General features: G+C 46.1%; 1 protein-coding gene across 1 annotated transcript; it reads right to left on the bottom strand.

The window, feature by feature from the left end:
• Window positions 1-1503: 1503 nt before the first annotated feature.
• CPLX4 (complexin 4) lies at window positions 1504-24629 on the bottom strand. The gene is made up of 3 exons (XM_066246672.1): window positions 24295-24629; window positions 18653-18740; window positions 1504-3906 (listed from the first exon to the last, which is right to left on the bottom strand). Exons 1-3 carry the CDS (start codon window positions 24459-24461, stop codon window positions 3679-3681), a joined length of 483 nt encoding a protein of 160 aa, XP_066102769.1. The 5' UTR covers window positions 24462-24629; the 3' UTR covers window positions 1504-3678.
• Window positions 24630-26578: the final 1949 nt, after the last annotated feature.

The raw sequence follows: 26578 nt of genomic DNA, 5'->3' as shown, positions 1-26578 counted from the left end.
TGCCCATTTTGCAACAGCCTTGACCCAACCCCCACTCAGAGTTTGGCCATCTTTGGGATTCTTCTCCCCCCTCCCCCCTTTTTAAAATTCTCATTTCATTTTCGCAGCACCCAATGAGGCCCATATTATTATACTGCTTTCTTTCCCACGCCAGCCGCATTGGACAGTCCCTTTGTCTCTATTTCTGGAATATTTTCCTTATCTGGACACTCCTCTCCATCCCCACCACACTGTCGGCCACCGTCCTATCATGCTTGGACAGATTACTGACTTAGTCTTCTGACTGGTCTCTCTCCTGCTCCTCTTAGCTCCCACTCTCCACTTTCCACTCTGCAGCCTGATAACCTTTCAGAAATATCAAACAGATCATGCCTCCTTTCCTTCTCTTTCTTTCTTTCTTTCTTTCTTTCTTTCTTTCTTTCTTTCCTTCTTTCTTTCTTTCCTCCCTTCCTCCCTCCCTCCCTCCCTTCCTTCCTTCCTTCCTTCCTTCCTTCCTTCCTTCCTTCCTTCCTTCCTTCCTTCCTTCCTTCCTCCTTCCTTCCTTCCTCCTTCCTTCCTTCCTTTCTCCCTCCCTCCCTCCCTCCCTTCCTTTCTTCCTTCCTCCTTCCTTCCTTTCTCCTTCCTTCCTTCCTTCTTTTTTTCTCTTTCTCTCTCTCTTTTTCTTCCTTCCTTCCTTTTTTCTTTCTCTCTCTCTCTATTTCCCTCCCTCCCTCCCTCCCTTCCATCCTTCCTTTCCTTTTCTTCCTTCCTTCCTTCCTTCCTTCCTTCCTTCCTTCCTTCCTTCCTTCCTTTCTTTCTTCCTCCTTCCTTCCTTCCTTCTTTTTTTCTCTTTCTCTCTCTCTTTTTTCTTCCTTCCTTCCTTTTTTCCTTCTCTCTCTCTATTTCCTTCCCTCCCTCCCTCCCTTCCATCCTTCCTTTCGTTTTCTTCCTTCCTTCCTTCCTCCCTCCCTCCCTCCCTCCCTCCCTTCTTTCCTTCCTTTCTTCCTTCCTCCTTCCTTCCTTTCTCCTTCCTTCCTTCCTTCTTTTTTTCTCTTTCTCTCTCTCTTTTTTCTTCCTTCCTTCTTTCCTTTTTTCCTTCTCTCTCTCTATTTCCCTCCCTCCCTTCCATCCTTCCTTTTTTTTTCTTTCTTTCTTTTTTTTTTCTTAAGTTGGAAACGGGGAGGCAGTCAGACAGACTCCCGCATGTGCCCGACCAGGATCCACCGGGCACGCCCACCAGGGGGCAATGCTCTGCCCATCTGGGGCATTGCTCCGTTGCAACCAGAGCCATTCTAGTGCCTGAGGCAGAGGCCACAGAACCATCCTCAGCGCCCGGGCAAACTTTGCTCCAATGAAGCCTCGGCTGTGGGAGGGGAAGAGAGAGACAGAGAGGAAGAAGAGGGGGAGGGGTGGAGAAGCAGATGGGTGCTTCTCCTGTGTGCCCTGGACAGGAATCGAACCTGGGACTCCCGCACACCGGGCCGACGCTCTACCACTGAGCCAACCGGACAGGGCCCCATCCTGCCTTTTTTTAAAATTAAATATAATTTATTTATTGTGAAAGATAGCACACATAGAGAAAAGTGATTAAAATGTAAATTACACTTCAACAAATTATACAAAGTGAATATAGAATCAAGGTCAGCTTCACAGATATTGCAACACCCTTGGAAGGGTCATATCCTTACTTTAATGCCACACTGTCAATCTTAAAATTCCAAATAGCTTTTGAACAACCTTTACATTTTACACGGGGCCCACAATTATGTAGCCAGCCCCATACACTGCCAGCAGCTCAGAGAAGCCCCCTTGTGTTTCCTTCCCTGTTAAGGTTATAACGTTTTCCCATTGCCATTGTGGTATCTTTTTAACTTAGTGCTACTTTAGAAGTTTATGTTCAAGTGTTTTAATATTTCTACTTTAATATATAGTTAAATTTTAAAATTTTCAAGTACAGTTTTACATTCAATATTATTTTGTATCCAAACTGCTATTTCTAATGCAGACAAAAACTAATGATCTAGCAATTCCACTTCTAGGTGGAATTCCACCCGATTTCACTCAAAAATTAAAAGCAGGGACTAGACTATTTGTACACTCAGGTTCTTAGTAGCATTACTCACAATAGTCAAAAGGTGGAAGCAACCCAAGTGTCCATGGACAGGTGAATGGATAAACATGAATGGATAGAATATAGTATAGCTATCCAATAAAATATTCTTCAGACTTAAAAGGAAACAAGATGATGACACATGCTACCTCAGATAAGAACCTTAGGGACGTTATGCTAAGTGAAACAAGCCGGTCATGAAAGGACGAATAGTGCATGACCTGCTCATATGAGGTTCCCATGGTAGTCAGATCCAGAGACCGGAAGTGGAATGGAGGTTGCCAGGCTGGAGAAAAGACGAAATGGAGAGTTAGTGTTTAGTGAGTACAGAGTTTCAATTGGAGAAGAAGAAAAAATTCTCGAGATGGATGGTTCTAGACCCCTAATCATTTATTTTATATCATGAAACTCCTTCTACAATACATTCAGGGCATTTGGGTATAGCCCCTCACATTTGGTCTTAGTTGCCTTTCCTCCAATAGAGCAGATCTGCCTGATAAAGTCTGTCTTTGAGAATTGTCTAGTCTCTGAATGTGCACTGAAAAACCAGTGTTTTGTTTGGGTGCGATTGGCTTTGATTAAATGGCTCTAAGTGTTTTAGAGGTCTAAGTCTTCTGGATAATTCCCTCTGAAAGAGCAAATGTTGGGAGAAGGAAATCTGTAGTATACCTTGGAAGACTGCGGGACAGAAAAACAGTGTGGTTTATTGGAAGCTAGAATGAAGGGGAGGGAAGGGAGGGGGAAAAGAAGGAGAGGTAGGTAGAGGGGGCAAGAAGAAGAGGATGAGAGAGAAAGGGGGGAGCAGAGACAGAAAGAGAGACACAGTGACTGGTTTAATTCCTCAGTGCCCTCCATGCCTGCCCTCTTTGTTCCTACTGTCATCACCGAGTTCAGACAAGAGATCACACTGAATCACGCTGAACGCAGTGACGACCTTCCCAGTTGCCCTCCTGCCTCTAGTCCCGCCCCACATCTGTTCTTCACGTGGCTTCTAGGAGGATGCTCTATAAGGCTAAGGGCTGATGAAGTCTGTTCTCTGTCTTCATTCCTCACTTTTTAACATATGCCCACTACCGCCTCTTGGCTTCAAACTGTCCAGGTGCCACATGTGGTAAGGGGTGGTGAGATCTTTGCTTGCAGATGAGTCTGCAGCCCAGGCTCCTGGTGGCACTCGGACCACCCACATCTTTCCCTGAAGAGACCTGGAGTCGTGCTAACAACTGGACGAGATGAGACCTTGCCCTTTAAAGAGAAAGTCAAAGAGGAAATGCCATTTGCTTCTGTTTTTCTCTGGCTGTCCTGAAGATCTTTAAGCAGACACATGTTGTGCCTTGTTCACAGCTGAAAGTCCACACACAGCTCATTTATAGCTAAAAGGAAAGTATTGTGTTCTGCCAGCAGGTGCTAGGTAAACCTTCTATCAGGGACACGCAGAACATCAGAGTTGTTGTCTACATGTTTGCAGAGTTTTGTCATCATAGTTTTTCTAACCCTATTCACTACATTGAAGTATATGCTGCTTGGAAGGTTCCACAGGGAGCGGTCACCTCTGCCTTGTCCCCAGTCCCCTCCTCCACCCCTGCCCCCTCTCACATCACAGAGCACTTCTGCTCCGCCGTCTGCTTGATTTCTGTGAAGGTGGCCTGGGCTTTCTCTTTGATGGTGTCCAAGTCCATGTTCTGAAGGTTCTGTAACTGCCCAAGAATGGAATCCTTATCTTCTTCCTCTTCTTGATCTTCATCGACCATTTTCCGGAGATCTTCGGGCAAGTCCACGTCGTCTCCGGCCATCTGGATCTGGTTCTCGTCCATTTCGCTCTGTGCAGGGAAATGAATGAGAAATAGAGAGACCACTCCAAAACAAGCAAACAGACAAACAAAACATTCACAGCAGCAGGAGAATACAGGTCTGTTGAGGGCTGATGAGAATGGCATGTTGGAGGTCTCTCGGGAGAGCCCGGGCCTGGAAGCTGTGGCGAGGGTCTGAGGTCCTAGTTGAGACACCCCTCTTTCAGCGCACTTGGGTGGGTCAGAACCTCTAGCACAGTGGTTTTCAAAGTGTGTTCCCCAGACCCAGCAGCCTCAGCACCATGTAAGAACATGTTAGAAAGACAAAATTTCGGGCCTCACCCAGACCTCTTGAACCAGGCACCCCCTGGTGGGGTCCAGCAATTGGTGTTTTAAGAAGCCCTCTCGTTATGCTGACAATGCAAAGCTCAAGAATTACACACCAAGCTTTGCTGTCTATCCGTCCTAGGCTGGGACTCAGTGGCCCCGGCTGATCTTATTCTGGAGGGTGGGGTTGGGGTTCCCGGTAGCCTGCCAGTGCTCCCCCACTTTAGTCATCACTCTGGAGTGGCAGCTTCTGCTTAACCATTGCCCTTCTATCTTTTCTACTAGACGGGGTCCCCTGGGGGCGCAGAATCATGGTAACTTCAGTCTCACGTCCTTGGCACCTGAAGCCCGTCTGACACACATTTGTTTACTATGTGAATCACTGAAGGCATGGTTCCCATTCAGCAACCCAACTAGCCACCATTTGCCTTATAATTTCATCTGCTTCCAGGCATCGCTGTGCCTGAATTTCAAAGAGCATGCTGCCTGGTATTAAAAATGCCTTTGTTTTGTAACGAGAGGGAAGAATCTAAAGAAAAGTTTCTTTGGGAAAGGTAAGGGCCCTTGACATTCCCAGATGGCTTCTATCAGATAGTTTTCTGAGAGCAGGTTGTAATAGGAGGCAAACTGGGCTTCAGGGGCAGATAAGATGAAAGAGAACACCAGAAAACAGAATGATAGGAATGATCTAAGTAAACTTGAAGGCTCACCTTGGTATGTTGTGACCAGTCTGGAATTTGTCACCAAAGCATATAACAGATCACATAAAGATACAACAATCACTTTACTGAGAGACACAGGGAAAGAGAGAGACAGGAACATCGATCTGCTCCTGTATGTTCACTGACCGTGTATCGAACCAGCAACCTCTGGGCTTCAGGATGATGCTCTAACCACCTGAGCTGATCATTCTAGTCTTAATCAGACCACACTGATTTGATTTTAGAAAGATTTTTGGCACGTGCTGTGTCCCCAGGTAGGGTTGAAGTCAGCACCTACAGAGACACCCCCCCCCCCCCGCCCCTGGCCTGGGTGCTGAACAGAAATAACTGTAAGCAAACATCGGTTGTCTGAGGTCCAAATGGTGACACAAGGTGACGTCTGAACCTGGATCTCCACCTGTAAAGTGGGCCTCTGAGGACCCTTCCCATTCTAACTGTCCAACAGTTCATACTTCTTCCATAGATCCTTCGAGAAGCTGGAGGCCACAGCCTTCCCACAAAACTTGCGTTTATTTCTCAGACAGAGGAGCAGCGAGCCGGACTCTGGAGACAACAGGTGAGGCAGCAGCCTGGTGCAGAGGAGAGAACGCCGCGGGGGCGTGGTCCTCCCGCAGGTCCTCCTGAAGACCTCGGACGGGGCCCACCCCCAGAGGCAGCTCCCGGCTCCTGCTCCGAGAAGCCTCTCCCTGCACTTAGCCAGGCCCTGGCCCCACAAAGTGCTTAATGGATTAATTAGTTCCTCGTCAAACTGTTGTGCGGATTAATTAGTTAGTTCATCCCAGGGGCTCTCCGCCAATCCTCCATGTCTATTTATTTATTATTTGCCTACCCTGGAGGTCGCCTTCCTTGCTAATCATCCTCTGGGCAGTTTTGCAGGGAGGAGAGGAAACCCCATTCTCATATGCAGCCCGAATAACAGGTACATGACTTGAAAAGGCATTCCTGGGAATTCTGACAGCCTGTCCCGCTCTCCTTGGTGATAAGATCTCTGTGGATGTCACCAGGCCCTCAGAGGGGGGCGGGGCTTTGCACTGAGTAACTGAGACTCCTGCCCACGTGGCCTTGCTCTCTTTGCACCTCGCCTCTGGCCTGGAAATGGCCTCAGTTTTGCTCAGCAGGCTCAGCTTTCCTAGCCACCTGGACTTAGCTAGTCATTTCCCGTTTGTCACTAGGCCCCCAGTTCTAGGAGAAAGTCACCGGGAAGGCCCAGCTTCCCTGACCCTGAGTCAGATGCATCCTCACGCTTGTGAGACCCAGAGGATTAGTACTGAAAGAGGTCCTGGATCACAGCCTGGTTCCATCTCGCCCTGGGGACCTTGTGTGTGTGGTTGCCAGACCCCTGCCCTGCTCTTGGGCCCCAACAGGTTCAGGCTAGCAGCTCAGTGCTCTCAGAACGGCAGACCAGGTGCAGAGGCCTGGGTTGGCCCCGGGATGCGTTTAGGTAGGAAATTTGGTCTTTGGCAGCCAGAGTGTGGTCTAAAAGAGGGGTGGGGGCCCTGGATAGGCCTGCCCCTTTGGCCCTGCAGACTACTCACCCATGTAAAGAAGTGTGGCCTGAGGAGGGACAGAGGGAGCCCTCTAAAGCATGGGCTTCAAGGCAGGTGGCCCAAGTTGTCCAGTCTGAAGGTGTCAATGGCTGTGGTCAGAGACCCACAAGACCGCCCGTCTGGAAGGATGCTGCTGCTCCCAGTTGCTTCTGGTGATGTTTCTTGTACAGTATTGAAATTGATTTCTCTGGGCTCATAAGCCTATACCTTATGGTTTATGGCTGTGGACACCTTATGACTAAGGGCAAGACAGGGCTAGTGAGTGGCCGGAGGACAAAATGAAATGCTATGGAAGCAAACCCGGACCCCTGGCCTCACCAAGTGAGCTAGCTCAGACCTAAGACAGGTTGAGGGCCAGGGTCCCATTTGTAAAAAGCTGCGCCAGATGCAGACTGCTGTCCTGCAGAGATGACCAATGACAGGAGGAAGATTGTGAGGCTTGGAGTCAGGACACCTGGTTCCAGACCCAGTTCAGCCACTTTGCATGACCTTGGGCAAGTCACCTTCCACTTCTGGTACCCAGCGGCAGGGCCCCTCAGAGAATTACTGAGCAGACTGAATGAGACACATTGTGAAACAGATTTGTCAACTCTAAGTCCGGGACAAATGGTGCCTGTAGTTATTAATATTTTAGAGAAAGAAGGGCAGCTCGGCCTCAAGGTTCCTCCTGAAAGGGTCCCTGAGATAAAGAAGGCATGGACAGCCCTGGCCAATAGTTCGTTTAGTTAGAACGCAGGTTGTGGGTTCGATCCCTGGTCAGGGCACATACAGGGACAGACTGATATTTCTGTCTCCCTTCCTCTCTCTCTCAAACCAATCAGTAAAATAATAATAATAATAATAAAAAAGATAGCATGGGCAGTGAAACAGAAGGTAGGGGTATATCGGCCCTTAAGAGAAAGATCTGGGGCAGAGCAAGCAATTATGGAGCGTACGTGGGATTTACACAGAAGACCCCGGCAACCTGGCCTTCTCCTTGCCTAATGAACCACGTTGCTGATGGGGCCTTGTCTACAACCCAAACAATGCATGTCTTGTCCAGACTTTCTGCTGCCCGCTGGGGAGATCAAGGATATTTTGACACTGTTCACACATCTAGGAAAGGAAGCGATGCCTCCTTATACCCCACAAATGTAAATACAGTTATAGTCAACATGAATCAGATCTAGGGAGGGGAGGTTTGGCTCTGAAGAGCATGAATGAATGAATGAATGAATGAATGAGGTGAACCAGCATACAATTAGGGGACTTAAACGCTACGCTGTATTCTTAGAGGTTCTGTTTCAGAGGTCTTCTCATTTCTAGAAATCTTATCAATTTGGGATATTGTTTAATGCAGTTAAGAGCTAATTATTTTTATGCCGGCTGACCAGACTCAGTTTTAATCTCTTGGTTTTTAACCAGATTTATAGTCTTAATCACCAATCCTGAATGCCCCATTATTTACATAGCCCTGTATCCTGCCTTTATTATTCTCTTTGACTGATTTCTGATATTTTCCTGAAGGGTAAGCACAACCCTGGTTCCCAACATCCTATGCCCTGGATCTTGACAAACTGGCCTTCACCTTGGTGCAAACTTGAGCTAGGAAGACAAACTATCACAGGTGGTTATATATATAAAAACCAAGTTATCAGAAAGCTGGGTGTTCACCAGAAGCATCGTTAGAGCCTAGTAAATCCAGCTTGGTGTGTAAGCAAATACCAATGTGTTTGATACTAGACAGATTTGTTTGCTTATCTATTTTGATCTACATGATACCAAACAGCTAGATTAATGGATTTTTCTCAGTTTGATGAATTGATATAACATTTGATATTTACATATTTGTTAAGACCATGGACTTCCAAAGTCACTTGTCTTTGTCAACCACCCCTCACTGTCCTGGCTATGAGTGAAGGCGCTCCTCTAGCCTCCAGGCACGGTGACAGCAACCCCCGGTTCCTGCTCCACCAGAGCTCGGGAGACCTTAGGTGAATGGGAATACAGAGTAAAGAATACAGCCAGTCAACAAACACCTGCAGAGTAAGTAAAAACACTGATGGCCAGGACCCAACTGCAGAGGTCTGCCCCAGTGTGGCGGGGGCCCAGGCAGCAGAACTGCTGCCCAGCTGCCCAGGTGATGTGTGAGTGGTGTCGAGACCATGGTCCAGGGCCTGCTAGCTGCTCCTTCTGCTACGTCACGCTGGTCTTCCCTCTTTAGCTATTTCAGGAGCCCTCGGCACATCCACATGAGGACACACGGGTGCAGATTGGGCTTCTCGAACAGTAGGCACTTGTTTTTAATGTCGACTGAGAGCGTGCACATAGAGCACCCTACGTGGGATGAGAATTCCTAGAACTGGTGCTGTCCGTCTCCCACTTCTTTCCTCCAAGAAGGCGTTCAAGGTCCCTTGTCCGAGCCTCTCATTTACGGAGAAGGAAGCCCAGGTCTGGCGAAGATATTGTGTGAAGGTCTTTTGGCTTGCTAGGGGATGAGACCCCAGCATGGCTGCCAGGTCCAGCAGGGAACCACGGCCCGTGGGGGCAGGCTGTGTGACCTTGGGAAGTCACTTTCCCTCTCTCAGCTGGTGTTCTTACCTATGGAGGGGAAATAATACCAGCCAATCTTCCAGGCTGGGTGTCAAGATTCACTGAGAAAGCTGGCGTGGCCGACAGACTTGCATCAAATGTCTGCTTTCTGTGCTGGGGTCCCAGGACCTTCTCTTCCCTTCGTCATGTGCCCTTAGGTCTTCCAGTGTGTGGTTCTCTCACTGAACTGTGGCAGGGTGGGGGGAGAAGGGACAGAGGGCCCCTGGCTGGGCCCCCATGGCCTCCCCAGCAGGCCACCAGAAACAGCTGCTCACAAGCAGGTTTTGGTGTCTTGCTCAGCAGCCGCAAGAGCTACTGATTCAAAGGAGGCAGGCAGAGAAAGCTTCACAGAATCGTATCTTTTTTAAGAGGCAAATTTCAAATTCAAGTCTAATGGAGCTTTCAGTGTGAGACTTTGAAAGACAATTCTACTGATAGACGGTCTTCTCCCTTCGTCGTTACTCAGACCGAACGATGCCCTTAATCCAGCAGACAAACACCAGGTGTGACTAAATCATGGCGCCCAGCAGGGGGCATGACATTATTTTTCAATGACTAACCTAGATTGACAATTCCGTTAATAGGATTAGGGTTCATTGTGGAATCGTTTTCTCTTATTAATTTGGCTTGACTTACATATACACTTTGAATTGGCTAGGACGAGGGAGGGGCACCATTGTTTTTAGACATAAACTTGGTGGCTTTATTTAAAATGGACTACTTCCTCTATTGGAAGAAATATGACATCTTTATTTCTTTTTTTTTTTAATTTTTATTTTTTTTTAATTTATTCATTTTAGAGTGGAGAGGGAGAGAGAGAGAGAGAGAGACAGAGAGAGAGAAGTGGGGGAGGAGCTGGAAGCATCAACTCCCATATGTGCCTTGACCAGGCAAGCCCAGGGTTTCGAACCGGCGACCTCAGCATTTCCAGGTCGACGCTTTATCCACTGTGCCACCACAGGTCAGGCGACATCTTTATTTCGATGTCAAGAAGCCTTTGCAATTTACACAAGACTATAATTTTGCATTATAATATTGTGATGTTGAATCCAGATTTGTTTTTTTCATGAAATTTCATTTAAATTTAGCTCTCTTGGCAGACAGAGCCTTTCTGCTGTTTTTGATACTTTGTTCTTTGGGTGTGTTTTTCCTTTCCTTTGTCCCCTAATTCCATCAATCATTCAGCAGACCTCTTTTTTTTTTTCATTTTTCTGAAGCTGGAAACAGGGAGAGACAGTCAGACAGACTCCTGCATGCGCCTGACCAGGATCCACCCGGCACGCCCACCAGGGGCGACGCTCTGCCCACCAGGGGGTGATGCTCTGCCCCTCCGGGGCGTCGTTCTGTCGTGACCAGAGCCACTCTAGCGCCTGGGGCAGAGGCCGAGGAGCCATCCCCAGCGCCCGGGCCATCTTTGCTCCAATGGAGCCTTGGCTGTGGGAGGGGAAGAGAGAGACAGAGAGGAAAGCGCGGCGGAGGGGTGGAGAAGCAAATGGGCGCTTCTCCTGTGTGCCCTGGCCGGGAATCGAACCCGGGTCCTCCGCACGCTAGGCCGACGCTCTACCGCTGAGCCAACCGGCCAGGGCTCAGCAGACCTTTTGCACAGGTGCGTGTGCCGCACTGTATCAAAGACATTGAACACAAAGGTGAAAAACTGAGCTGCTGTCTTGTTACGAAGTACACAGTCTAGTTGGTGAGAATATTCTGGTGGTAATGACATAAGAGACATGTACTCAGGCTTATGGAAGCAAGGAAAAGGGTGGGGAGAGGGAGGTCATGGAAGGTTCTGGAAGAAGTGGCACCAGACTAAAATCTTACAGGAGGGAGAGGGACAATGGGGAGCAGGGTGTAGAGAACAAAGTGGGAAGAAGGCATGGTCCAGGCAGGGAGCAACGAGGGGAGGCTGAAAAGACAGAAGCCACGTCATGGTCCACAGGCCAAGCGGTTTGGGCTGCATTCTAAAAAGTCAGGGTCAGGTTTAAAACAAAACAAAACTGGGAGGAACAGGATCAGGTTGCGTTTTGGGAACCTCACTCTGCTGTTTTAAGAGGAGCAAGGCTCAAAGTCGACATGCTACTGGGCAGCTTTTGTAATAAAAGAGGTGGGAAACGATGAGGTCTGCACATGGGGACGGGGCTCAGGACCGCTCAGGGGGTGAAATGAGGGTGACCTGGTGATTTGCTGGAGGAGGGGAGAGTCAAGGGTGACTTCCGGCTTGCAGCCTGGGGGAGGGGCTGGCCGGGTGAAGCCAGCAGGAGGGGCAGGTTTAAGGGATAATGAAGGACTCTGTTCTGAGTAGGAGGTTTGAGGGGCCCCAAGGAGGGGTGACATTTAGAGAGAAGGTGTGGGCTCTAGGTCTGCACATACACCTTGGCAGGTGGTCACTGAGAACAACAGCAAGGTGTAGCCATCCGGGGAAATGTTCCCCTACAGTGGGAAAGAGAGCAGACCGAGGGAGCACTTGGAATATTCCAAAACTTGGGGTGGACAGGGGGAGTAACCCATGAAGGGTAACCCATGAAGAAGAGAGAGAAGAAACAGTTCGAGGAGAATGAGAACCAGAGGGTGGTGTTCACAAGCTGAGGACAGAGATGGCGTCAGGGAGGAAGCAGTGACCAGTGCTGAAACAAACGGAACCATGTGGCCGAGTGTCTGAAGGAGGAAGTTTCAGCAGAGCAGTGGCAGCCAGTCCTTGAGGGAAGACACCCTAGAAAGGCAGGTTTACCCAAAAGTGCTGTTGGTTTGTTTTTACTGGGAGAGATTCGACTCCTTTAGAAAGGAGCGGCCGGCAGAGAGAAAAACCTCAACATACAGAATTAATGGAATGAGATCCAAGTCTAAGGTGAACATCATGGCTTACTGCAGCACTGAGGTCCATTAGTTACCACTGATTTGAAAACCAGAGGAAATCAACAGCGTGGACATGTACCCGAACATGATCACGACCCATAGACTTTACTAGGCATGCTTCAGATCACTGCCATCCGATCACTGCACTTATCTGACTCCTTAAATCATTACTGTAATTTTATTTTATTTTATTTTATTTTTTTATTCTTTCTCTGCAGACCGGTACCAAATGGCCCACGGACTAGTACCGGTTTATGGCCCAGGGGTTGGGGACCACTGCTCTATAGTCTATATGAGATATGGACATATATTTCCATCACAATTAGAAATACAGTGACAGATTCTATTCATTGTGCAACTAGAAATAAGTAAGGTCCATCTTATCCAGACATTACTGTAATTAAAAGTGGTTATCTGCCCTGGCCAGTTGGCTCAGTGGTAGAGCATGGAACCTGGACGTCCCAGGATCAATTCTCGGTTAAGGCACACAAGAGAAGCGACCATCTGCTTCTTCCCCCTTCCTCTCCCCTTTCTCTCCCTCTTCCCCTCGGGCAGCCAATGGCTGGATTGGTTCAAGCACGGAACCTGACACTGAGGATAGCTAGGTTGGTCCAAGCGTGTCAGCCTCAGCTGCTAAAAATAACTCAATTGATTTGAGCATCAGCTACAGATTGTGGTTGCCAGGTGGATTCTGGTCGAGGTGCATGTGGGAGTCTGCCTCCCTATCTCCCCTATTCTCACTTAAAAAAAAGTGCTCATCAAAAAACACGGCTATGACCAGTGGTATTGTCACTGACAGTAAACAATAAGCCCAGAGAGGAGGCCTTTTGCAGTTTGCCTGCAGGGCCAGGGCCTACATTGCTCCTTCTTGCTGCTCAAGCCTCCTTTCCCCAGTCAGCAGTTGGGGGACAACATTCTATTCCATAGAAAACACTAGCCAAACAATTTATTTAGAAAATACAGTTCTAATTCCCAAATGTGACATTGTTATCCTCATTAGACCTGACAGCTCCCAGAAAGAATTTCCCTCAAATCTGGGCCTGGGTGAAGGGAAGGGCCCTGAACTGCCTCCTGCTGGCTATGCAACCCTGGCCATGACCCGGGGGAATTGTGACTGCTGTACCCAGGCCGTCCTCGTTAGCTGGAGGACATGTTGAGTGTGTCCAGCTTCCTGTGGACTGTTAATACTATTAGCTTGGCGGCTTGCCCAATATAGACTTTATAAGATGGTATGGGGCTAAGAATTCTGCAAACCTCAAGGGAGGGGAGAGGGTGTTATTAGGAGCCCAACTGCACCCTGGTCACCCTTCCCTTCTGTCCAGAGCCATTTTGTTGCTGTTGTTAGACAGTGTGTTCAGCTCTCAAGTCTGCCATCCTGGGTGGAGAGACGCAGGGTAGGCAGGTGCGGGGCATGGAATGGGGCATGGAAAAGTGCCAGGAGAACGAGAAGGCTTGAGGCCCCATTTGTCACAGTGGGCTTTGTGATCTCGGGAAAGTCCCTTACTTTACAGGAGTTTAATGATTATGCATTCAGTGTACACCTACATCATGTGCTTTACTGTAGATAAAAAATAAGTTCAATAAAAGGATAAGTAGCACTCAGACACTGGGTTCAAGGAGTCATGGTGGCTCAGGAATCACACCTGCTCTAGGAAGAGACTTAGGCCGAAGAAGGGGCTCAGTGTGACCCTGCCCGGCCCAAAGGTGACAGCTAATTGTGAATGACAATGCATATCCTATCAATGTCTTTTGATGACCATTTTTAAAATAGCCATCCTGCTGTACATTATAGCCCCAGGGCCTACTTACCTTCTAACTGGGAGTGTGTCCTTCTGACCTCCTTCACCCATTTTGTCTACCCCCACCCCTCGCCTCTGGCCACCACCCATCTGTTCTCCCCTTCTATGAGTTTATTTTCTTAAGATTCCTTGCCCTGGCCGGTTGGCTCAGTGGTAGAGCGTCGGCCTGGCGTGCAGAAGTCCCGGGTTCGATTCCCAGACAGGGCACATAGGAGAAGCACCCATTTGCTTCTCCACCCCCCCCCCCCTTCCTCTCTGTCTCTCTCTTCCCCTCCAGCAGCCAAGGCTCCATTGGAGCAAAGATGGCCCGGGCACTGGGGATGGCTCCTTGGCCTCTGCCCCAGGCTCTAGAGTGGCTCTGGTCACGACAGAGCGACGCCCCGGAGGGGCAGAGCATTGCCCCCTGGTGGGCAGAGCGTCGCCCCTGGTGGGCGTGCCGGGTGGATCCCGGTCAGGTGCATGCGGGAGTCTGTCTGACTGTCTCTCCCCGTTTCCAGCTTCAGAAAAATACAAAAAAAAAAAAAAAAAAAAAAGATTCCTTGTCTGAGTGAGATCACACAGTGTCTGTCTTTCTCCGACTTGTTTCACTGAGCATGATGCCCTCCAGGTCCATCCGTGTTGTCACAAATGGCAGGATTTCCTTCTTTTTTTATGGCTCAATACTACTCCATTGTATATATGCCATGATGACCATTTTTAATTGTAGTAATTATATAAGTAATCAATTCAGTGCAGTAGTCAGGATGCCAGCCCATGAAGAAGATGTATGTAGTGACTTGGGCATCTGTTGTCCCATCTCCAACCAGCAGTTCCTCACCATCCCAGGCCTCTGTCCCTCTCCTGTGGTCTAAGAGGGTAACTGGCGGGTCAGCCCCTCAATCCTTTCCCTCCCATTCACCAGACATTTCACCATGGTCTTGAGCTTTCCCAACCACCATGGTGCCTATGGGCACTGCCTAGCCTTGCAAGGCCTCCTTGCTCCTTAAGGGGGCATCTAGGAAACGAAAACCTATGATGTAAATTCCCATCGCAGTTTTCAGATGGCACACCAAGGGGTTCTTCTGCATAATCACAGGCGGACTGGACAGTCACACACACTTCCTGGGAGCAGCAGCAGGAACCCCTCCGGATACAAGGAATTGATATGGTATGAGAATAAAAGGCCCGGGAAATGACCATCTCCACAGCTGTCATTTCCTCAAAGTCATCTCCTCAGAAGGCTAAACATCACAATCGCACAGTCACTGCCCACCATTTCAGAACCCCTCACCACTCTGGGTGCTGCGGAGAGAGCTAAAACATCCGCCCTGGCATACCGCACAGGGCAGGGTCCCACTGCCTCGCTGCACCCCTCCCAGCCTGTCCCTGCCAAGGTTGCTCACTGAAGCCGCCACCTCCTGCTTTGGTGACAGCGACTCCTAGGAGGGCCCACCAGGCTCTTCCAGGCTTGCGAGCACAGCAACCATTTTAGAATAAAGTGTGCAATCAAAAGAGTGCACTTCACTTAAAAGAAAGTTACCCGCAGACATGTATTTCTGTTTCCCACCACCAACACTGTCCCTGCTACAGTAACCCAAGGTCGCCACGGAAGAATTAAGTCACAGCGAGGGCGCAGTTCCCCAGGGCAACCTGCACGTGCTGTGACACCGGGGGGACACCAGGGGGCGCGCGGGGCCCGAGTCGCCGGGCCGGGGTCTGTCTGGCTTGGACAGGAGTGGCCGTTCTGCACAGACAGGAGGCCGCCCTCAGCCCTCGGTTTGATTGCAGGAGGGGGGAAGGCCTGGGAAATACGGCTGTCTCCCAGCCCCCCTTTCTAGCCTCAGAGGCTATTGAGGGCCCGCTGCACCCACAGCCTCAGGTGGGCAGGTCCGAGGGGAACCTGTGAAGTGTGACAGCCACAGGAGGCAGAGGAAATCTGTGTTCAAATCTTTTTGCAAGTCACTCTTTTTCATGGTTAAAAGGCCTAAGTTCCAATTCTGGCTATCACTGAATAGCTGTGGGTTTTTACAACATTATTAACTCTGCTGGGCTGCAGTTCATCAAAAGTGGCCTTAGTTTCTTAGATGAACTTGGAGGTCTCTTTCAGGGTCCGTGAAAATCCTGGGTAAGGTCTCATATGCACTATGCATTTAAAGCAGTACAGAAAAGGGTGTGTGTGTGTGTGAACATCGGGAAATCATGCAATGAAAGCTACTGGGCTCCACAGTTAACCATTTATCAACTTTGTCATGGTTCCTTCCACTCCCAACCCCCAGCTGGCTTTAGGGAGCAGTACCCTATGCAGATATAGTCACTATCCGTCCCCAGAGCCCGTCCAGCTCCAGGGAGGATACGAATGTACAGTACACATTTCATGGCTATAATTCTTCCTTCTTTCCAAGTTTCTCTTGTCCGAAAGGGTAGCTTGACTCAGAGATGTGTTAACCCCTGAGGATCTGGAAATGAATGAGACCACTGACTCCCCAGTAAGGAAGAAAACGGTCAAAAGCTCAGATTCTTGAGCTTCAGGATGTCGAGTGTCGCACTGTCTATACATGTCAGTGTGCTTGCCCACGGTCTTCAAGACCTCTGGTTGTTATTATCAAGAAACAAGACTTCTGTGCAGAGATATAACCCTAGCAATAATAACAGTTATTATATATTGAACTTTTTCCATTTAGTCAGGGGCTGTACCATGTTCTTTACATTATATGGATGTAGACAAAAGGAGGTTTACAGTTGTGGGTACATGAAACAGAGTTTAATCCTCTATTATTATTTATTAATTCTTGAATTATTTTTTACACGAACAGCTGTAAACCTGCTTTTCCCCATCCCGGTATTATTGCAGACAAAGACCTTACCACGTACGTATCAGTGCCCCATTTTACAAATGGGTAAGCTGAGGCTCAGATAGTTTTAGAAGCCACCTGCAGTCTGTGAGAGTGGTAGACCCAGCACTGAAAGCCACTTCTTATATCTCATAGGACGAAAAGAAATCCTTACAAAGCCCTGCCCTTGCGGAAGAGACATGGCCAGTTGGCCGTGCGTGCGTGCATGCCTGTGTGTATAATTTCTGCTTCATTCTAAATAAGGTTTGTGGTGCTTAAATGGATGTACCCAAGCTAGGAGAACAGGAGCTTCAGTTCTGCAGCATAAATCTGAGCCAGGCATCCTGTCCAGGGGAAACCACAATGCTGAAGACAGCCAGTGACACCCAGGGAGCCTCGGGAAGTCCTCCAGACATCGGGAGTGGAAGAAGGACAGTGTTTAGAAGCACTCCTCTCTCTCAGAATGCAAGCAAGTGGGAAAAAGTACACGCTACACCGGAATACAGTGCAAAAAGCAAGGCATTCTTTTCAAATTTCATTGGTTTCAAGTGACAATGAGTTCAAATTTCATTGTGTTCTGGGTTTTAGGGATCAACCTCTCCTACAGGGTGGAGACTCCCTGGTGACTTCATCATGTACTAAGGTATTTGAAGAACTTCCTTGCTCTTTCAATAGGAGATAGAATTTGTATATTGCTTTCTTTCTCCCCCTTTTTGAATCCTAGGAATAGCACGCCCCTAGGCAATGGAGGGAGGGAAGAGACATTGGAGGAATCTGTGAAATGTATGTCTTGTGAATTCCCACCTGTATGGAGTTGTAAGCTTGTGTCATGATGCTATGCCTCCCCCCCACCTGTATGTGGTCAAAGAGTATATAAGCAGCCTCTGAAAAGTAATCAGGGCTGCATAATTTGGGTAGGAGGATTGCCCGTGTAATGCTGCTGGCTTTTCATAATAACACTCCTCAATATTTATATTGGACTTGGTGTCTCCACATGAACCCGCAGAAATGAGGTACGGTAACAATCAGTGACCTTGCATGGACAGTGTATGCTCTCTGTTTCCTGCTTATAGCTTCTGAAGCTAGCTTTTTGGGGAGTTGGTTTCATTGAGGGAATTGGTTTAGTGGCACTTTCTAGCCCACCTAGCCACCTTGGAGGGGGCTCTCATACCCGGGGGTGGGGTGGGGCGTGGCGTGGGGAGAGGATCATGAACTTTGGAAGGCTCTTCTTTCCTCTCTGGCTTCTCCAGGTAGAAGACATTCTCGTAGGGAGTGTGCATTTCCAGGATAGGAAGTTGAACACCAACCCAGCAGGTGAAGGTGGAGTCATTTAGAGGAGATGGGAGACCCCCAGTTTGAGGGGATGAGAACTGAGCCAGAGTAGTTGGTGACGGGCCCTCTGTCACCTCGTGTGAGCCTGCAACAGGGCATCTGAGCCCTACCACATGTCAACACATCCTCTGCCCACCGCTCAGCCAGAAAAGGAAAACGCAGGTGTGGTGGAGTGCACTGTTGAATAGCTTTTAGATCACGATCGTCTGAGTCAACCCCACAACGTTTCTAAACTAACTGCTCCACCAGAGCTCACAGGCGCTGGTCCTCGCTGCCAAGGCGGGTAACATGGTGCTAGGCAATGACCAGCCCTACTAGCACATCATTTCCAAAAGGAAGGAAGCAATTATTCCTTTGACAGACAGGAGGATGTTATAGAAGTTAAGGCCCCGGGCTCTGCCCTTCCAGCTGTGTGGCCTTTGGCAGGAAGGAACTTTCTCTGGGCCTCTGTTTCCCCTACTGTAAGGACCTTATGAGTCTGTTGAGAGGATTGACTGAATTGATACACACAGAGCACTTAAAACAGCGCCTAGCACTTAGAACCCAATGAGGGCAGCTATGATTCTTACCTGCGTTATGAATTTATATATAGTGGTTTCATAGTCTTTAGCTAAGTCTTTAGATAAGTTTATATCATCTATCTAGGTATTAATTTCATTTTATTTTTACTTATATATGTATGGATATATATGTATAAATATATACACATATATATCTATATATCTATTTATTCATGAGTATGACCATTTGCTGATAATCAGACATTCTCCATTTTTTATTATGTATGAAATGGTCGGATGGTTATTGCATTGTCTCACCTGTGGAAGCCTGTACTTTTCTCGGAGGTGAACTCTGAGGCACGCCCTCTCGGCCTTTTTTTGTGTAAATGCAGCATCTCTTTCCATCCTACAAGGAAAAGAATGGAAGAAAGGATCAAAGGACAGAGAAGGCTAAGGGCATTCCAGCCCCTCCTGGGAGGAGCCAGCCGCGGGGCTGCACCTGCAGAGACCCACTGCCCGCAGGCAGACTGGGGGGAGGGGCGGAGCGGCATTTCTAGAGAACTCCTGCGTGGTTCTTCAGCCAGCTGGTACATCCAGAATGAGGGTGCTCTGGAGGCACATGGTATTTGGGGATGTAATAGAAACCCGTTTCCTTTCCTTGTCACCCCCTTAAGGGGTGCTCTCTTCCCTGTTTGGAAGGAGGCAACCCCAACAGAACGAGGTCGATTGTAGTGCTTTGGAGACCACCTAACTGGACTTGTGATTGGGCTAGTTTGAAATAAACCTCCTTGCCTACGATCCGGACAGAAGCAGACAGCTTTGGGGATGCCTGCAAAGCTCACAATACCGCCTCCCTCGCTGCTGCCCACAGAAGTGCATGACTGGGGGCTCAGCTTTCACACGTGGCCCTGCCTCCTGGCTGTACTGGATTGGACTGGACTACACTGGGTAAGTGAAATCTCTTCTCTGGGGATCTGGGATTGGGACTGAGGACGACAGACTTGCAGGATGACTGGAGCGGTGACAGTTGAAGATAGAGGCCATCAGCTGCCATTTCCCACGGGCCACGTGGTGTGGGTAATAGATTGAGGAGAGAGCTTACTGCTGAGGAAGAAGAGCAAAGCCACCACATGGAGACAGGAGCAACGCAAGGGAGGAAGGAATTCTGGGGGCTGCCTGCAGCTCTCTAGTTCCCTAGGTCAGGTCCGGGTGGGGCCTGGTGGGGGTTCTGCTAGTGTACTGTTTGCTGAAGCATCTTTGCATGAAGCACTATTTGCAGTTAGATAAATACCCGTTTTCATTTTCAGGTGGCTAAACTGGTTTCTATTCTTAACTGCAAGTTTTGAAATCACCTTGGCCAGGACATGGAAGGCTGCCTGAAGGAAGTGCTGGGTCTGAAACACTCATTAAACTGCTTAGGACTGGGCACTCTGCTCACAGCCTGCACAAAATACCAGGCCTGGAGTAGGCAGGGGGGACCCTGGGTTCAGTCTTCTGATTTTGGAGGGAAATAGAATATCTTTCTATCTATCTATCTTTCTATCTATCTATCTATCTATCTATCTATCTATCTATCTATCATCTATCTATCTATCATCTATCTATCTATCATCTATCTATCTATCATCTATCATCTATCATCTATCTATCATCTATCTATCATCTATCTATCTATCTATCTATCTATCTATCTATCTATCTATCTAATGTGTGTGACTTACATTAGTGGCCTGCAGTGTGGGCAGAAACAGGTCTTTTTTTTCCTCCCAGTATTTTATTATGAAAAATTTCAAACATACAGAGAAGTTGAAGGAAGTTTTCGGTGAAATCCGTATACTCACTGTCTAGATTCTACAGTGAGCACCTTACTAGACATGTTTTATCACACATCTATCAGCCTGCAACCATTTATTTATCCATCTTATTTTCTGATGCATTTCAAACTTGTAGAAATCAGTGCTCGTTCCACCAAACACAACACGCATACCATTAATTACAGTTATGTATCTGTTGATAGTTTTATCCTGTATCAATCCTCTTTGTCCTATTGATTCTGTTTTTCTGTGTAATCCAAACCCCTAGTAAGGTACAGAAGACACTACCATCACCTAAGTACCTTCCCTCACCCCACTCCCAATCAATGCCTACTCTTCAGCCCAAGACAACCACTGCCTTTTTGCCATCGTGGGTTGGTTTTGCCTGTTCTAGAACTTCACCTTAGCCTAAGTACACACTATGCATTCTTTTGTATAAGGCCTCCTTCACTCAGCATAAAAACTTTTGAGATTTATCCAGGTTTTAAATTTATTGGTAGTTTGTTTCTTTTTCTTACTGAGCGTATTTTACCGAATGAAGGGATCACGTTCGTTTCTTCATTCTGCTGGTGTTGGACACCTGGGCTATTTCTTGTTTGGGGCCACTGTGAATGAAGCTGCTATGAACATTTTTGTTCAGGTCTTTTTGTGATCATGCGTCTTCATTTCTCCTAGGTGATAGCTACGCATGGAATTACTAAGTGATTGGGTAATTTGGCTTAGTGTAATTTTATTAAAAACTGTTAAACCTTTTCCCAAGTGGTTATGCTATATTACATTTCATCAACCAGAATAATTCTATTTTTTCACATTCAGACTGACATTTGATATTGTGTCTTTTTAGTTTTAGTCATTCTGGTATATGTGTAACGGTACCTTAGTGTGATTTTGATTTTGATTTTCATGACTAATTATATCAGGCTTTTTTCCCCCAATGTACTAATTGGCCATTTGTATATCTTTGTGAAAGATATACAACTCTTTTCCCTATTTTTCTTTTTGCTTTTATTATTGAGTTCTAGAACTTCTTTATAGTATATTCTATATTTCAACCCTTCATCAGATATGTTTTGCAAATATTTTGTTTATGACTTGCCCATTTATTTTGTTAATGGTGTCATTTGATGCACAAGTTTTAAATTTTGATAACACCTAATTTATCATTAAAATTTTTTATGGTCATTGCTTTTAGAGTCACATTTTAGAAATTTTGTCTACCTCCAAGTTGCAAACACATTCTAGGCTTTTTTCTAAGTGCTCTATAATTTTAGATTTTGTGTTTTGGTCTGTGATGCATATCAAAGTTCAAGTTACAAATGGTACTGTAGCAATCATTGTACCATACCTAAGGCAAAGGGGACATTTTAATATAATTGAGAGACATGGAGGGATAAATAGATTGTTATTTTATTTAGACCTTCCCAAATATTCTATTTAGGTGTAGACCTCTCTCAGTATTAATGTTACCAGGAGTGGAAAAGAAATCTGAATGTAGAAGTAAAATCAACATGAATGTGCAGCAGAGTGCATTGTTAAATAGATCTTAGTTTACCATTAATGGAGTCAAGCCCATGACTTCTCTAAAATGATGAAGACAGGTTTAGAAGGCTTCTATTTGCTAGTATTCATTTTAATGATTATATATACTCTGGTGTCTGTAGCTCTCTCTACATGTAACTTGCAATGAACCATTTTTATGCCTACTTCTTTATGTTTTATTCTTGGTGATGAAGCTCTTGAAAACTCAAGCAATGGACTAGAAGTCTTGCCTCTTGCCACAGGGAAGCAGGCTGACCCATTGTCTTGCTATTGTTTCTTATATTAGGTGACTGCATACATTTATAATATTCACACACACACAAAGATGAATATTTGACAAATGACCATACTATTTGGGTGTTTTGGTCTTTGATTCATCCTGATGTAAAATGAAGGAAAACCAGGACATTAGTTAATCAAACAGATGCCATCTTTGCAAACAGATTTATTGCTTAGATATACTAAATATTTTACAGGATTAGGTAAAATAGTCTAAATTTCTGACTGTTTATTTTTTATAAGCCCACATGAGCTGAGAACATTTGGTGCTATTGTTCTACTTCTATTCCTTCATTATATTTGTTTTTTTTTTACATGCCATAGGCAAAACTAGTCAATATCAAGGAATGCTGCTTTTTTGTTTTTTGCCTAAGTATCATCTTTGCACCAACATCATTTTTGCAGTTATATTTACTTTTTAAAAATTATTTTCCCATTGATTGAGAGAGAAAGAGAGAAGTATCAACTCATTGTCCCACTTCATTGTTCCATTTAGCTGTGCACTCATTGATTGCTTCTCCAGCATGCCGTAACCTGGGATTGAACCTGTAACCTCAGTGCACCGGGATGCTTTATCCACTGAATCAAGCTAGGGTGTGTTTGCTTTTTAAACCGACTCTCATTTACTGCAGAGTTAAGCACAATACCATTTTAGATAGTTTCTAAGCCATGATTTCTTTCAGAAAAAGGACAATAGACAAGGTTTCCATTAAATGTAGGTCTCTGTACTTTCTTACTTTTCTCCAGGCCATCAACTCTCACTTACAATCATCCTGGCAGTAGGACTTAGGTAACCCTTAAGTCATTGATCATTAGCAAAATCGCCATGGTGGCAAAATACTTTTTCTTTTGTAACATATAATGAACATTTAACCTCAAGATTGATGTTTCAATTCTTCATTGATTACTGAAACTCTTACTTCTACCTTGAACTTAAAAAAAAATCACACATAGATTGCATTTACTTACTTAAAGATCAGCCTTTAGGCAGTGAAAAATTGTTGGTGATATTCACATTCCATAATACCCAACTAAAATATTGCTAATATTTTATTTTTATTACATTTTATATGGCTAGGAGAATGACCTTGTTTTTTAAAGATATATGGTTAAAGTGTTGAGGGGTCAGGTATGATGATGCCTATGATTTACTTTAAAAGTAGTTCTATCTATACATTCATCCTTTCATCCATCCATCCATCCATCCATCCATCCATCCATCCACCTACCCACCTATCGTCTATCTAACTAACCCACCTATAAGCAAATATGTCAAAATATCACAGGTATATCATGGGTATTCATTATACTGTTCTATTTTTCTGTATCTTTAAAATGTTCATAATACATTTATTCATAGTGTTTGAGACACCAAGTCACGTTGTGCTTTCTAGGCCTGTTTTTTTGCACACGTGAGATCAAGGCTGCACTAGATGTTGTGTAAGGCCCTCTTCCAAGTACCAGTCTGAATTCTTACAATCTGAACGCTTTCTACTTGCCAGGAGGGTGAGTTTCAGGATAGAAAAGCCAAAAAACAAAACTAGACAGATAGGCTCACAATTTTTCATCCGAATAAATTGAGGTCGATGGAAACGTGCCCAGATCAGAAAGTCTTAAACTGCTTTAACCCTTTGAGTAGTGAGGTTTTTTTTTCATGCTCGCTGACCCCTGGGAGTGAGTTCTTTTCAAAAAATGAAATTAGTTCCAGTTATAGTTTTATTAACTTAAAATCACGCTTGTTTGATAACCAATTTATGGAAACAAGAAGAACATACATTTGACTTTTTTAAATGTTGCCTTACACATTTTTATTTACTTATTTAATTTATTCATTTTAGAGAGGAGAGAGAGAGGGGGATAGAGAGAGAGAGAGAAGGGGGAGGAGCAGGAAGCACCAATTCCTATAAGTGCCTTGACCAGGCAAGCCCAGGGTTTTGAACTGGCAGCCTCAGTATTCCAGGTCGACGCTTTATCCACTGTGCCACCACAGGTCAGGCCTCCTTACACATTTTTTAAATAAAAACTGTTGTATGATTGTACTCTGGATGGTTAGGAGGCACGAGGATGTACGTTCACACTACTCAAAAGGTTAGTGAAGTAAAACGACGCATAGAGGCCCGCATTACTTTGTCCAGTCCTGCCGGTAGGACATAGTAAGTGCTGATGTGACCCAGCGGTTCAGGTTAGCAGAGCACTCAGTAAGGCTGGCGGCCCACTGCACGAGGAACGGCATCTAAGGAGCAGAGAGAAAGCAGCCGGAGCTGACGGAGCTCAGGCGGCCGGCCAGACTTTCTGCTTTTGGAGGGAAATGAAGTGGCGGGTACTCACTTCTCCTCGATCATCTGCTTCTGATACTCCTCGTACTCCTCTCTCGTCATCCCTTGAGCGGCGGCAGGGTCAGAGGTACCTCCCTCTTCCTTTTTTTCTTCAGATCCGCCACCAAACCCTAAATTCTTTACCTGGTTACTGATTATAGTTTTCATAAAGAAAGCCATAGCTTCAGCCCCAGGGGGGAAATAAAAGCCAAAACTCAAAATCTGAAGAAGAAAAACAAAGACAAAAATCTCCAAATATCCTCAATGGCAGCCACGCATCTGAGAGCAGAGGACTTTGCAAAACCTCATCGCTTCAAGGGCGTGCGGTCTGCGGGCTGTAAGCTGGATTAGAGGGGTGAGCCAGCTCGTAGGCAGAGGCAGATGGTCCAGATTACCAGGCATACAATCAGGTGGAAACGACTGCTTTCTGAATTAATACACTAAGCTAATTTCAGGGGGAAGAGGAATCTTTCCCAGATCTGCCCCTCCCTACCCAGCCGTTTCTCAAATTTAAATTGTAAACACAGCATGGTTTCATCCAGAGTCCTGCTTCAATTAAATTCACTAGAGCTGACATTATATGGCTGTGGTGGGATTTCCATGAATTCCAGCCCTTGAGCATAATATCCTGTTGAAAACCGAGTCCAATTCATTAAATAAAAATAATCCTTTGATCCATCATTTTATCTCATTGGACTTATAAGTTCTATGTGAGGATTTGCCTTTGGTTTGCTATTTATGTAAATACCTAAGCGGGGCAAGTGCAAAGGGGACCGTCACCCCTGCTGTTACCTCAGCCGGCTGCACTGAAACGTTACACGGGATTCCGCATGGAAGGGAGGCTCTGGACACTTGCAATGCTGCTGTCCAAGGGTCAGGACCTGTGAGTCACATCACCAGTGTCTCACGGGTCACTTATTCTCTTAGTCTACTTCCTGGGTGCTCTCTTTAAGCTTAGTGGTGTCCTTGGAGAAAAACAGTGACAATGTTTTATCATGCACCAGATTCTCAATGGTCATGGTTTTCCTAGGGTCAAGGGAGGAATTGTGCATGGCTAAGACTTTAATCTACATTAGTATCTAATTAAAGCACTCCAAAGCAGAGGTGAGAAGATGGAAGGGAGATGTGGGCTCTTTGTAACTTATGCTTATTATTTTATCCATAGACATAAGTTCTCCCAGGAAACAGCTGACTGTAAAGCAGCCTCTTCCTGTCTGGCCCTTGTGTGTGTGGAGGCTTGTTGGCTTGTCAAGCACTGGGGACCCTTAGGTGGTGGCAACAACTGAGCACTCTGGTATTGCTTTGCTTTATGAAACCAAATCTCATTGCCTTCCCAGCAGATCCTATTGAAAATAGGATGTCTTTAAAAACTTGTAATTCCTCAATTCATTACAAAGGTCTATTTGGACATTCAGTAAATATGTATATATTTGCTGCTGTGTATAAAATCAGTCATTTGTCCAGAAAAGGAAAATGCCCCATGATTTGTGGAAAGGGATCACTAGGTGTTACCTTCCAAAGACTTCACATCCTACTTAAAAATCCCAGCTCCTTAGCCTGCAAGTCATGTCCCCAATGCCCCAAATAATGTTTAAAGGCCTCTACAGCATCTAGTTTGCACCCCCACACCCCACAACAGGCTTTGAGTTTTCTTTGATTTCTTTGGAACCCATCTAACTTACTTAAATCTTTTATCCAGTGTTTCTCAGAAGAGGGGTCCATTACCTCAGTTTACCACTTTCTGAAACCACTTGATAGATTCTTTTACAATGTTACCAATTGTGGGAAAGAAGTGTTATGAGGAAACTGAAGATCCCCTTTACTGAGTGGTGGAGCCCAAATTCAAACCCAGATCTGTCTGACCCCCAGATCTCCTCTTTCCTTCTTACATTGCACAGAGTGCTTGCTGCGGCAGCACACACACTTATACTGCATGGGCTCTCAGAATTGGAATTACTTGGTTAAATGGTGCTTGCTAAAAATTAATTTTTAAACCGCCATTAGTAATGACTAAGAGATTCAGATTAACTACACTTTTTATCAGTATTTGGTTATTAAAAGTGAAAACATGAAATATTGTTTTAATTACTTTGTATTTTTCATTACCGGCAAGGGTTAGCACTTATCCATTTCATTTCTGCTTCTATTTTTGTGCTTCCACGTGGTGACCGCGCAGGTGGTCCGCCACCCAAGGCAGAGCGCGCAGCGCATCACCAATGAAATACTATCTCAAATTAGACCTTGTTTGGAAAATAAATCATTACTTATTACCAGAAACCAATGAAGGAAAAAGCAAG

This window comes from Saccopteryx bilineata, chromosome 11 (genome assembly GCF_036850765.1).
Source record: "Saccopteryx bilineata isolate mSacBil1 chromosome 11, mSacBil1_pri_phased_curated, whole genome shotgun sequence".
NCBI lineage: Eukaryota > Metazoa > Chordata > Mammalia > Chiroptera > Emballonuridae > Saccopteryx > Saccopteryx bilineata.
This window is presented reverse-complemented; position numbering and strand designations above follow the sequence as displayed.

Bases quoted from the DNA above. Each gene is read 5' to 3' on its own strand.
- CPLX4 (XM_066246672.1), bottom strand. From the start codon at position 24,461: ATGGCTTTCTTTATGAAAACTATAATCAGTAACCAGGTAAAGAATTTA. The intron at 18,741-24,294 runs GTGAGTACCCGC...TTTTCCTTGTAG, and splicing joins AAGCAGATGATCGAGGAGAA to GATGGAAAGAGATGCTGCAT. The intron at 3,907-18,652 runs GTGAGACAATGC...TTCCCTGCACAG, and splicing joins AAAAGTACAGGCTTCCACAG to AGCGAAATGGACGAGAACCA.